Source organism: Lampetra planeri, unplaced genomic scaffold (genome assembly GCF_965212315.1).
Source record: "Lampetra planeri unplaced genomic scaffold, kcLamPlan1.2.h2 scaffold_363, whole genome shotgun sequence".
NCBI classification, from domain to species: domain Eukaryota; kingdom Metazoa; phylum Chordata; class Hyperoartia; order Petromyzontiformes; family Petromyzontidae; genus Lampetra; species Lampetra planeri.
Genome location: NW_027615186.1, coordinates 48,790 through 63,519, shown reverse-complemented (window position 1 = coordinate 63,519; position 14,730 = coordinate 48,790). Strand labels below are relative to the sequence as shown.

The following is a 14,730-nucleotide window of genomic DNA, read 5'->3' as shown; positions in this document are numbered from 1 at the left end:
CTCACCAGCTCACGCACCCACTCACCCGCTCACCCATCCACTCACTAGCTCACCCATCCACTCACCAGCTCACCCACCCACTCACCAGCTCACCCATCCACTCACCAGCTCACCCACCCACTCACCAGCTCACCCACCCACTCACCAGCTCACGCACCCACTCACCAGCTCACGCACCCACTCACCATCTCACCCACCCACTCACCAGCTCACCCACCCACTCACCATCTCACCCGCCCACTGACCAGCTCACCCATCCACTCACCAGCTCACGCACCCACTCACCAGCTCACCCATCCACTCACTAGCTCACCCATCCACTCACCAGCTCACGCACCCACTCACCAGCTCACCCGCACACTGACCAGCTCACCCATCCACTCACTAGCTCACCCACCCACTCACCATCTCACCCGCACACTGACCAGCTCACCCATCCACTCACCAGCTCACCCACCCACTCACCATCTCACCCGCACACTGACCAGCTCACCCATCCACTCACCAGCTCATCCACCCACTCACCATCTCACCCGCCCACTGACCAGCTCACCCATCCACTCACCAGCTCACGCACCCACTCACCATCTCACCCGCACACTGACCAGCTCACCCACCCACTCATTAGCTCACCCATCCACTCACCAGCTCACGCACCCACTCACCATCTCACCCGCACACTGACCAGCTCACCCATCCACTCATTAGCTCACGCACCCACTCACCATCTCACCCGCACACTGACCAGCTCACCCATCCACTCACCAGCTCACCCACCCACTCACCATCTCACCCGCACACTGACCAGCTCACCCATCCACTCATTAGCTCACGCACCCACTCACCATCTCACCCGCACACTGACCAGCTCACCCATCCACTCACTAGCTCACGCACCCACTCACCATCTCACCCGCACACTGACCAGCTCACCCATCCACTCACCAGCTCATCCACCCACTCACCAGCTCACCCGCCCACTGACCAGCTCACGCACCCACTCACCAGCTCACGCACCCACTCACCATCTCACCCGCCCACTGACCAGCTCACCCATCCACTCACCAGCTCACGCACACACTCACCATCTCACCCGCCCACTGACCAGCTCACCCATCCACTCACCAGCTCACGCACCCACTCACCATCTCACCCGCACACTGACCAGCTCACCCACCCACTCATTAGCTCACCCACCCACTCACCAGCTCACCCACTCACCAGCTCACGCACCCACTCACCAGCTCACCCACCCACTCACCATCTCACCCGCCCACTGACCAGCTCACCCATCCACTCACCAGCTCACGCACCCACTCACCATCTCACCCGCACACTGACCAGCTCACGCACCCACTCACCAGCTCACCCACCCACTCACCATCTCACCCGCACACTGACCAGCTCACCCATCCACTCACTAGCTCACGCACCCACTCACCATCTCACCCGCACACTGACCAGCTCACCCATCCACTCACCAGCTCATCCACCCACTCACCAGCTCACCCGCCCACTGACCAGCTCACGCACCCACTCACCAGCTCACGCACCCACTCACCAGCTCACGCACCCACTCACCAGCTCACCCACTCACCAGCTCACGCACCCACTCACCAGCTCACGCACCCACTCACCATCTCACCCGCCCACTGACCAGCTCACCCATCCACTCACCAGCTCATGCACCCACTCACCATCTCACCCGCACACTGACCAGCTCACCCACCCACTCATTAGCTCACGCACCCACTCACCAGCTCACCCACTCACCAGCTCACCCACTCACCAGCTCACGCACCCACTCACCAGCTCACGCACCCACTCACCAGCTCACCCATCCACTCACCAGCTCACGCACCCACTCACCATCTCGCCTGCTAACCGAAAAGACCTAGTAAGATGAATTGCTGCAGTCACGAAAGCTTTAAGTAAAAATGTAACCTTTCCTGTATTTTTGCACTCTCGTGCTTTTTTTGTATTTTGGTTGTTGTTGTTGTTGTCACGTTCTTACTCCGTGCCCCTCCTGGACATCTGTGGGGAAAAACGAGCTTCATAGCTCATCGAATTCCTCCTGTCTTAAATACTCATTCTGACGTAGACCGTGTGTGTGTGCCGTGCGTGTACGTGCCGTGCGCGTGTGTGTGTGCCATGTGTGTGTGCCGTGTGCCGTGCGTGTGTGCGTGTGTGTGTGTGCCGTGTGTGTGTGCCGTGTGCCGTGTGTGTGTGTGCCGTGTGTGTGCCGTGTGTGCGTGTGTGTGCCGTGTGTGCCGTGTGTGCGTGTGCCGTGTGTGTGTGTGTGCCGTGTGTGTGCCGTGTGTGTGTGTATGTGTGTGTGCCGTGTGTGTGTGCCGTGTGCCGTGTGTGTGTGTGTGTGCCGTGTGTGTGCCGTGTGTGTGTGCCGTGTGTGTGCCGTGTGCCGTGTGTGTGTGTGTGCCGTGTGTGTGCCGTGTGTGCGTGTGTGCCGTGTGTGTGTGTGTGCCGTGTGTGTGCCGTGTGTGTGTGCCGTGTGTGTGTGTGTGCCGTGTGTGTGCCGTGTGTGTGTGCCGCGTGTGCGTGTGGCGTGCGTGTGTGTGCCATGTGTGTACCGTGTGTGTGTGTGTACCGCGTGTGCGTGTGCCATGTGTGTGCCGTGTGTGCGTGTGCCGTGTGCCGTGCGTGTGCGTGTGGCGTGCGTGTGTGTGCCGTGTGCCGTGTGTGTGTGTGCCGTGTGCCGTGCCAGCATCTATCAGCCATGGCGTCGTCGTTCATCCCCGGTGCCCGCCGACTCCGACTTCCCCGTGGAGAACCTCCCCTACGGCGTGTTCTCCACGCGCGACAACGTGAGCCTCGCACACGCACAGACACACGCACACCAGACACACACACACACAGACACACACACACACAGACACACACACGCCACAGACACACACACACGCACACAGACACACCACGCACACAGACACACACACACACAGACACACACACACACAGACACACACACGCACAGACACACACACGCACAGACACACACACACGCACACCAGACACACACGCACACAGACACACACACACAGACACACACAGACACACACACACACAGACACACACGCACAGACCACACACACACGCACACAGACACACACGCACACAGACACACACGCACACAGACACACACACACACAGACACACACACACACAGACACACACGCACAGACACACACACACGCACACAGACACACACCACACAGACACACACACACAGACACACACAGACACACACACACGCACAGACACGCACGACACGCACACACACACACAGACACACACACTGACACAGAGCCCCACACACGCACACACACGCACACAGACACACAGACGTGCACACGCACACACATAGACACAGAGCCCCACACACACACGCACACGCACAGACACACACACACAGACACACACATAGACACAGACACAGCCCCCACACACGCACACAGACAACAACAACAACCGCCATTCACCACTAAGTGGCGGTGACGTCACCACGACGCTTGTGCCAGGCCATGTGCACCTTGAGGCCACGTGAAGTGTCGAACGCCCGCTGGCAGGAGGTCACGGGGGCAGACCCAGTAGGTGCCCAAGGGTCAGCTGACTCAGATGAGTGGCTGATGCACCACCTGTGCCCCCTACTGTGGCAACTTGCTGTGCTTTAGCCACCCGGCGCTCTGCTCATTGTTGTGAGCGTCGCTCCCTCCGCCCTCCGTTGTTGTTGGAGGGCGACTGCCTCCAACTGCCCAGTAGCGTCCTCACGAGCCTCCCTCCACAGAGGCCGATCTTGACACCGCTGGTACCAGTCATCGGCAAGTCCACTCAGCTCCACGTCCTCCTGTATCACATCACTCCATCTCTTCTCTAGCCCGTGCCACGCCCGTTTAGCCCCCTCGATTCGGCCGAACTAAATCTGTTTAGGCATGCGGTGGCTGGGCATGCGGGCTACATGACCCAGCCAACGCAGCCTTGCCTGCTGGAGGAGCTCACCAATGGGACTTTGTCCAAATCTTTCAAGGATTCGTGAGCTCCTCACACAATCCAGCCTACTGGTTGAACCCAGGCTGGATCGTAGGCAGGCCAGCCTGATTGGTTCAGTTAGGGGGGTCCGCGTTTCGCGAGCGTAGAGAAGGGGAGGGCATGACAGTGGCCGAGAAGACCCGAAGCTTCGTGTGGAGCGACAGACCAGGTAGCTTCTCAGTCTCAGACTCTGGATCACAGACACACACAGAGACACACGCACAATGACAAAGAGACACACACAGACACACACAGACACATACAGACACATACAGACACATACAGACACATACAGACACACAGACACATGCACAATGACAAAGAGACACACAGACACATACAGACACACACAGAGACACACGCACAATGACAAAGAGACACACACAGAGATACACGCACAATGACAAAGAGACACACAGACACACACAGAGACACACAGACACACACAAAGACACACAGAGACACACAGACACATGCATAATGACAAAGAAACACACAGACACACACAGACACACACAGAGACACACGCACAATGACAAAGAGACACACACAGACACACACAGACACATACAGACACATACAGACACACACAGAGACACACAGAGACACACAGACACATGCACAATGACAAAGAGACACACAGACACACACAGATACACACAGAGACACACAGAGACACACAGACACATGCACAATGACAAAGAGACACACAGACACATACAGACACACACAGAGACACGCGCACAATGACAAAGAGACACAGACACACACAGAGACACACGCACAATGACAAAGAGACACACAGACACACACAGAGATACACGCACAATGACAAAGAGACACACAGACACACACAGAGACACACAGACACACACAGAGACACACAGACACACACAAAGACACACAGAGACACACAGACACACACAGAGACACACAGACACACACAAAGACACACAGAGACACACAGACACATGCATAATGACAAAGAAACACACAGACACACACAGACACACACAGAGACACATGCACAATGACAAAGAGACACACAGACACACACAGAGATACACGCACAATAACAAAGAGACACACAGAGACACACAGACACACACAGAGACACACGCACAATGACAAAGAGACACACAGAGATACACAGACACATACAGACACATGCACAATGACAAAGAGACACACAGACACACACGCGACCGGAAGAACGTGGATTCGATTCCATCTGAAACACAACCCCCTTCACCCCCCCTTTCACCCACCCCTGTTACTCGCTACTAACAGCACTTGCCCCAACAGTCTACGTGGGCTACACGGTGGTGGGGGGGACCTTTGTCTTTGTGTGGGCGCAGCCTCGGCCTAGGATCGGCGTGGCGATCGGGGACCACATCCTGGACCTGGGCGTGGTGAAGGAGGCCTTCAGCGGGCCCCAGCTCGCTCCTCACCAACACGTGCTCAGCGAGGTGAGCGCCGCACGCACACACGCACCCATGCACACACGCACACACACACGCACCCATGCACACACGCACCCATGCACACACGCACACACACACGCACCCATGCACACACGCACACACTCACTCACGCACACACGCACCCATGCACACACGCACACACTCACTCACGCACACACTCACTCACGCACTCATGCATGCTCTCACTCACGCACTCACACACGCACACACACACCCATGCACACACGCACACACTCACTCACGCACTCACTCACACACTCATGCATGCTCTCACTCACGCACTCACACACACACGCACACACCCATACACACACGCACACACTCACTCACTCACGCACTCACTCACGCACACACACACCCATGCACACACGCACACACTCACTCACTCACGCACTCACACACACACGCACACACACACCCATGCACACACGCACACACTCACTCACTCACGCACTCACTCACGCACACACACACCCATGCACACACGCACACACTCACTCACTCACGCACTCACACACACACGCGCACACACACCCATGCACACACGCACACACTCACTCACTCACGCACTCACACACACACGCACACACACACCCATGCACACACGCACGCACTCACTCACTCACGCACTCACACACGCACACACACACCCATGCACACACGCACGCACTCACTCACGCACTCACTCACGCACACACACACCCATGCACACACGCACACACTCACTCACGCACTCACTCACGCACACACACACCCATGCACACACGCACACACTCACTCACGCACTCACTCACGCACTCACTCATGCATGCACTCCTGCACGCACTCCCGCACTCACACACGCACACACTCACTCACGCACTCGCTCGCTCACTCACACACTAACACACACGCTCACTCGCTCACTCACTCACGCACTCGCTCACTCACGCACTAACACACGCACTCACGCACTCGCTCGCTCACTCACACACTCACCCACGCACACACGCACTCACGCACTCGCTCACTCACTCACGCACTCGCTCACTCACTCACTCACTCACGCACCCATGCATGCTCTCACTCACGCACTCACTCACGCACACACACACCCATGCACACACGCACACACTCACTCACGCACTCACTCACGCACTCACGCACTCGCTCACTCACTCACGCACTCACTCACTCACTCACGCACCCACGCACACACGCACACACTCACTCACACGCTCACGCACTCACTCACGCACCCATGCATGCTCTCACTCACGCACTCACTCACGCACACACACACCCATGCTCTCACTCACGCACTCACTCCCGCACTCACTCCCGCACGCACTCACGCACTCGCTCACGCACTCACACACGCACACACACACGCACACACGCACACACTCACTCACGCACACACACACCCATGCACACATGCACACACTCACTCACGCACTCACGCACTCGCTCACTCGCTCACTCACACACGCACACACGCACTCGCTCACGCACTCACGCACTCACACACGCACACACACACGCACACACGCACACACACACTCACGCACACACACACCCATGCACACATGCACACACTCACTCACGCACTCACGCACTCGCTCACTCACACACTCACCCACGCACACACGCACTCACGCACTCGCTCACGCACTCACACACGCACACACACACGCACACACGCACACACACACTCACGCACACACACACCCATGCACACATGCACACACTCACTCACCCACTCACTCACGCACTCGCTCACTCGCTCACTCACTCACGCACTCACGCACTCGCTCACTCGCTCACTCGCTCACTCACTCACTCACGCACTCACACACGCACTCACACACGCACACACACACGCACACACTCACTCACGCACACACACACCCATGCACACATGCACACACTAACACACACGCTCACTCACTCACGCAATGAGGTTCCAATGGTGTAAATGCTTACCCCAAGCTCTCATACTCTGATGGTGCATTGTCTTTGAGTTGTGCGCCTTTTGGCGTCATCTGGTCCAACACCATGTGAGACTAGGCTCTAAGGAAAGCTGTCTCGGGTGTGGACCAATCAACTTCAAGGACAGTGCATACATTATCAGAGTTATGTTTTTTGTTTGCATTATGGCTGCAGGTATCGTGGTCTATGCAAACATGACTCCTTGTAAAAAAAGGTGTAAGTTTTGTTGCCAGATAGAAGGGTAAAAAATCAATTATCATATTTTTTTACTGCCAAATGAGGTTCCAATGGTACATCGAAACTGGTAAGAAAATCGCGTGGAGATCGTGAGATGTCCTGAATTAACGAAACCGTTGCTCGTTCTTACATCTTCTTGGTTCTTTCGGTAAAGTCACGTAAGAATGGAAATAATAAAATAATAAAAATAAAACATAATAAAATAATTCTCACGACGTTTCGGCCACAACGCAAGCAGCCGTCCTCAGGTGGAGAACAGGTCTGTCGAGAAGACAGCGTCTGAATGAAACACTCTGTCTTCTCGACAGACCTGTTCTTCACCTGAGGACGGCTGCTTGCGTTATTATTTCCCTTCTACGTGACTTTACCGAAAGAACCAAGAAGATGAATCCCTGCAGTCACGAAAGAAGCTTTAAATCGAAGTTTTATTATGTTTTATTTTTATTATTTTATTATTTCCCTTCTACGTGACTTTACCGAAAGAACCAAGAAGATGAATCCCTGCAGTCACGAAAGAAGCTTTAAATCGAAACGTTCTTACATTGACATGCACATTTCATCTCTAGCCCCACCCACTTGGCTTGTGACCCTTGGGCTGCACCCATCACAAACCTCAGCAGCTCTCTCGCTAATCTTTCACCCGATGACGATTGCTCTTGTTGCGATCGAAACGTGCTGATGTTTCTGTTTATTTTTTCTACCTCCGTGGCTTGACCCCCCCATGCGTGTGTGCGTGCGTGCGAGTGTGCAGGCTTCTCTGAACGGGCTGATGGCGCTGGGCTGCGGTGCGTGGAGGGAGCTGCGAGCGACGCTGCAGCGCCTGCTCGCCGCCACGGGAGGAGACGGCGTCCTGCGGGACGACGCCGCCCTGCGCCAGCGGTGAGCGGTGGCGGTGAGCGGTGGCGGTGAGCGGTGGCGGTGAGCGGTGGCGGTGAGCGGTGGCGGTGAGCGGTGGCGGTGAGCGGTGGCGGTGAGCGGTGGCGGTGAGCGGTGAGCGGTGGTGGTGAGCGGTGGCGGTGAGCGGTGAGTGGTGGCGGTGAGCAGTGGCGGTGAGCGGTGGCGGTGAGCGGTGAGCGCCAGGGTTGGGAGCCGGCGGTGAGCGCCGGCTCTCACCGCCGGCAACGGGTTTTGGGTGTGTGGGGGTTGTTGGGGGGGGGGGGGGGGTTCGGGGGGTTGGGTGGGGGGGATTATGGGAGGGGTTGTTGGGTGTGGGGGGTTGGTGGGGGGGTTGGGGGGGATGTTCGGTACAGAACCCCAGAGGTGCTGTGGGTTGACCGCTGTGCCAGGCTGGGGGCAGGAGGAGGTCACGGGACAGATGCACACACACACACACAAAGGTGGCCAGGCGTGGTGACTGTGTGTGTGACTGTGTGTGTCTGTGTGTGACTGTGTGTATGTCTGTGTGTGTGTCTGTGTGTGACTGTGTGTGTGTCTGTGTGTGACTGTGTGTGTGTCTGTGTGTGTGTCTGTGTGTGACTGTGTGTGTGTCTGTGTGTGACTGTGTGTGTGTCTGTGTGTGACTGTGTGTGTGTCTGTGTGTGACTGTGTGTGTGTCTGTGTGTGTGTCTGTGTGTGACTGTGTATGTCTGTGTGTGTGTCTGTGTGTGACTGTGTGTGTGTCTGTGTGTGACTGTGTGTATGTCTGTGTGTGTGTCTGTGTGTGACTGTGTGTGTGTCTGTGTGTGACTGTGTGTATGTCTGTGTGTGTGTCTGTGTGTGACTGTGTGTGTGTCTGTGTGTGACTGTGTGTGTGTCTGTGTGTGACTGTGTGAGTGTCTGTGTGTGACTGTGTGTGTGACTGTGTGTATGTCTGTGTGTATGTCTGTGTGTGTGTCTGTGTGTGACTGTGTGAGTGTGTGTGTGTGTCTGTGTGTGTCTGTGTGTGTGTCTGTGTGTGACTGTGTGTGTGACTGTGTGTATGTCTGTGTGTATGTCTGTGTGTGTGTCTGTGTGTGACTGTGTGAGTGTCTGTGTGTGACTGTGTGTGTGTCTGTGTGTAACTGTGTGTGACTGTGTGTGTGTCTGTGTGTGACTGTGTGTGTAACTGTGTGTGTGACTGTGTGTATGTCTGTGTGTATGTCTGTGTGTGTGTCTGTGTGTGACTGTGTGAGTGTCTGTGTGTGACTGTGTGTGTGTCTGTGTGTGACTGTGTGTGTGTCTGTGTGTGACTGTGTGAGTGTCTGTGTGTGACTGTGTGTGTGTCTGTGTGTGACTGTGTGTGTGTCTGTGTGTGACTGTGTGAGTGTCTGTGTGTGACTGTGTGTGTGTCTGTGTATGTCTGTGTGTGTGTCTGTGTGTGACTGTGTGAGTGTCTGTGTGTGACTGTGTTTGTGTCTGTGTGTGACTGTGTGTGTGTGTGTTTCTGTGGAGCGGCAGTGTAGTGGTTAGCGCGCTGCGCTACGAACCTGGCCACCCGGGTTCGATTCCCGCTCACGGCCAACACCAGTGACGATTATCTGAACCGGTCTTGGGCCTCCCCTAGGTCGACTCAGCCTCAATTGAGTACCCGGTGCGATGTGCAAACATCGCCACTGGGGAGACAAAGGCGGTCGGGCGTGGTGCTGGCCACCCACCCCCTCGTGTACCGTTCCGGCCTTCATATGCGCTCGCTAACAGCACTTGCCAATACAGTCTGTTAAGGCTACACGGGGGATCTTTATCTTTATGTGTGTGTGTGTCTGTGTGTGAGTGTCCATGTGCGTGTTCATGTGTGTGTGTGTTCATGTGTGTGTGTGTGTGTCCGTGTGTGTGTGTCCGTGTGTGTGTGTCCATGTGTGTGTGTGTGTGTCCATGTGTGTGTGTGTGTGTCCATGTGTGTATGTGTGTGTCTGTGTGTGACTGTGTGTGTGTCTGTGTGTCTGTGTGTGTGTGTGACTGTGTGTATGTCTGTGTGTCTGTGTGTGACTGTGTGGAGTGTACATGCGGGTGGTGGGTGGCGGTGGTGGTGGCGGTGGTGGTGGCGGTGGTGGTGGCGGTGGTGGTGGCGGTGGTGGTGGTGGTGCAGGTGGTTAGCAAACCACTTGCCCCCACAATCTCTTTTTGAGGCTAACACGGGGGGGGGGATCTTTGTCTTTACCTTTGCCGTCAGGGCATTCACGCTGCGAGAAGAGGCCACCATGCACCTCCCCGCCAACATCGGTGAGCGGCGCGCGGCATCGGTGGAAACTCCACGTTCCTGTGGCGGGAGCGAGTCTGTTCGACGGACAATTACCGTTGACCCCCATCCCCACACCCCACAAAGTGGTATTCATTTTACCAACCGCCCCCGGAGAGAGGTGTGATGGGTTTGAATCAATGCCCACACCAGCATGGGGACTCGCCAACGCCGGCGACGATGATCTGAGCCGGTCCTGGGCCTCCCCTAGGTCCGCTCGACCTCAAATGAGTCGGACCGCCGCGATGGCGAGATGTTAACTACCTCGCCTGGTCTACAGGAGGTCGTGGGTTCAATCCCAACCCTGACGCCTGCTGCTGTATATTTGGAGTTTGCGTGTCTCTCTCTCATCATCATCATCACGGTGGCTATGAGATGTTGACTACCCTCGCCTGGTACACAGGAGGTCGTGGGTTCAATCCCGACCCTGACGACGCCTGCTGCTGTATATTTGGAGTTTGCGTGTCTCTCTCTCATCATCATCATCACGGTGGCTATGATATGTTAACTACCTCGCCTGGTCTACAGGAAGTCGTGGGTTCAATCCCAACCCTGATGCCTGCTACTGTGTATTTGGATTTTGCGGCGTCTCTCTCTCTCCCCCGTGGTCACGTGTGTTTTTTTCTCCGGGTCCTCCGGTTTTTTCCCTCCACAGTTAGAATCAACGTCACGCTTTCAGAGCGCTTGGAGTGCTGTGCATTTCCATACGATGATAAGCCACTTCGAGTCTGAAAAAGAGCTGAGTGGGCTTGACCTGGTAAAATTAAAACTATGTAATCAGATTAAATAGCTTTAAATTTAAGCCTGGTGCGGTGCGTAAACGCAACCTACGCCCTCGTGTGCCGTGCCGGCCTTCATAGGCGCTGCACGCTAACAGCACTTGCCCCGACAGTCCGTGAACTGTTGTCTTTGCATGAGTGGGTTTGGTGGGTGGGTAGGTGAGTGGGTGAGGGAGTGGGTGGGTGGGTCGTGAGGGAGTGGGTGGGTGGATGAGTGGGCGAGTGGGTGGGTGAGTGGGTGGGTGAGGGAGTGGGTGGGTGGGTGAGTGGGTGGGTGAGGGAGTGGGGTGGGTGGGGTGGGTGGGCGAGTGAGGGAGTGGGTGGGTGGGTGGGTGGGGCGAAGTGAGTGGGTGGGTGGGTGGGCGGGCGAGTGAGTGAGTGAGTGGGTGGGTGAGCGGGTGAGTGGGTGGGTGAGCGGGTGAGTGGGTGGGTGAGCGGGTGAGTGGGTGGGTGAGCGGGTGAGTGGGTGAGGGAGTGGGTGGGTGAGTGGTGGGTGAGGGAGTGGGTGGGTGAGTGGGGTGGGTGAGGGAGTGGGTGGTGAGTGGGTGGGTGAGGAAGTGGGTGGGTGAGTGGGTGGGTGAGGGAGTAGGTGGGTGGGTGAGTGGGTGAGGGAGTGGGTGGGTGAGTGGGTGGGTGAGGGAGTGGGTGGGTGAGTGGGTGGGTGAGGGAGTGGGTGGGTGGGTGAGTTGGTGGGTGAGTGGGTGAGCGGGTGAGTGGGTGGGTGAGCAGGTGGGTAGGTGAGTGGGTGGGTAGGTGAGTGAGTAGGTGAGGGAGTGGGTGGCTGAGTGGGTGACTGAGTGGGTGGCTGATTGAGCGAACTCATTTGAGAAACACCGAGACAGAGCGAGTGACACCCAGACCCGGGGATTGAACCCAGGCTCTCGGCCGTGCTGGCTCCGTATCTCTGGACACGGCCATTATGAACCTCACGCCCCCCCCCCCCCCCCCCCCCGAGCACTGTGCCCCCCAAATGGTTTGTTTAAATGGCACCTTTGTGTTTGGCGCGACTGCAGGAGACTACACGGACTTCTACTCTCGCGAGACCACGCGACCAACGTGGGCATCATGTTCCGTGGTCCCGACAACGCGCTCATGCCCAACTGGTGAGGGGACACAGAGAGAGAGAGACTCACACAGCCAGCATTGCTCACAGATCAACTCCACGCACTCCCCTGCCTCTCCCCTCTCATCTCACTCTACTCCCCTCCACGCACTCTCCCACCTCTCCCCTCTCATCTCACTCTACTCCCCTCCACGCACTCCCCTGCCTCTCCCCTCTCATCTCACTCTACTCCCCTCCACACACTCCCCTGCCTCTCCCCTCTCATCTCACTCTACTCCCCTCCACGCACTCCCCTGCCTCTCCCCTCTCATCTCACTCTACTCCCCTCCACGCACTCTCCTGCCTCTCCCCTCTCATCTCACTCCACTCCCCTCCACGCACTCTCCTACCTCTCCCCTCTCATCTCACTCCACTCCCCTCCACGCACTCTCCTGCCTCTCCCCTCTCATCTCACTCCACTCCCCTCCACGCGCTCTCCTACCTCTCCCCTCTCATCTCACTCCACTCCCCTCCACGCGCTCTCCTGCCTCTCCCCTCTCATCCCACTCTACTCCCCTCCACGCACTCTGCTGCCTCTCCCCTCTCATCCCACTCCACTCCCCTCCACGCACTCTCCTACCTCTCCCCTCTCATCTCACTCCACTCCCCTCCACGCACTCTCCTACCTCTCCCCTCTCATCTCACTCTACTCCCCTCCACGCACTCTGCTGCCTCTCCCCTCTCATCTCACTGTAGCCCCATGGTGAGCATGGTTGTGGTGAGCTTGGTAGTGGTGAGCGTGGTGGTGGTGAGCGTGACGGTGGTAGTGGTGAGCGTGGTGGTGGTGAGCGTGTTGGTGAGCGTGGTGAGTGTGGTGCTGCAGGCTGCACCTCCCCGTGGGGTACCACGGCCGCGCCTCCTCCGTGGTGGTGAGCGTGGTGAGCGTGGTGAGTGGTGAGCGTGGTGAGCGTGGTGGTGGTGGTGAGCGTGGTGGTGGTGGTGGTGAGCGTGGTGGTGGTGAGCGTGGTGGTGGTGGCGAGCGTGGTGAGCGTGGTGAGCGTGGTGGTGAGTGTGGTGAGCGTGGTGGTGAGTGTGGGGAGCGTGGTGGTGAGTGTGGGGAGCATGGTAGTGGTGAGTTTGGTGGTAGTGGTGAGTGTGGTGAGCGTAGTGGTGAGTGTGGTGGTGAGCGTGTTGGTGAGTGTGGTGAGCGTAGTGGTGAGTGTGGTGGTGAGTGTGTTGGTGAGCGTGTTGGTGAGCATGTTGGTGAGCGTGGTGAGTGTGTTGGTGAGCGTGTTGGTGAGCGTGTTGGTGAGCGTGGTGAGCGTGGTGAGTGTGTTGGTGAGCGTGTTGGTGAGTGTGGTGGTGGTGAGCGTGGTGGTGAGCGTGGTGGTGAGTGTGGTGGTGGTGAGTGTGTTGGTGAGCGTGGTGGTGAGTGTGGTGGTGAGCGTGGTGAGTGTGTTGGTGAGCGTGTTGGTGAGCGTGTTGGTGAGTGTAGTGGTGGTGAGCGTGGTGGTGAGTGTGGTGGTGAGCGTGGTGAGTGTGTTGGTGAGCGTGTTGGTGAGTGTGGTGGTGAGTGTGGTGGTGGTGAGCGTGGTGGTGAGTGTGGTGGTGAGCGTGGTGAGTGTGTTGGTGAGCGTGTTGGTGAGCGTGTTGGTGAGTGTGGTGGTGGTGAGCGTGGTGAGTGTGTTGGTGAGCGTGTTGGTGAGTGTGGTGGTGAGTGTGGTGGTGAGCGTGGTGAGTGTGTTGGTGAGCGTGTTGGTGAGCGTGTTGGTGAGTGTGGTGGTGAGCGTGGTGAGCGTGTTGGTGAGCGTGTTGGTGAGCGTGTTGGTGAGCGTGGTGAGCGTGGTGGTGAGTGTGGTGGTGAGCGTGGTGAGCGTGTTGGTGAGCGTGTTGGTGAGCGTGTTGGTGAGCGTGGTGAGCGTGGTGGTGAGTGTGGTGGTGAGCGTGGTGAGTGTGTTGGTGAGCATGTTGGTGAGCGTGTTGGTGAGTGTGGTGGTGGTGAGCGTGTTGGTGAGCGTG

The 14,730-nt window shown here is 57.2% G+C and overlaps 1 protein-coding gene across 1 annotated transcript in view; it reads left to right on the top strand.

Annotated features, from left to right (window-relative positions):
* Positions 1–2,702: 2,702 nt before the first annotated feature.
* The window catches only part of FAH (fumarylacetoacetate hydrolase), a gene marked incomplete at its 5' end in the record, with an annotated part of 34,768 nt that continues 22,740 nt past the window's right edge, over positions 2,703–14,730 (top strand). Inside the window, 6 exon segments of the mRNA XM_078623657.1 lie at positions 2,703–2,822; positions 5,403–5,513; positions 8,488–8,615; positions 10,825–10,874; positions 12,683–12,700; positions 12,703–12,772. Coding sequence (XP_078479783.1) covers positions 2,703–2,822; positions 5,403–5,513; positions 8,488–8,615; positions 10,825–10,874; positions 12,683–12,700; positions 12,703–12,772 — 497 coding nt within the window.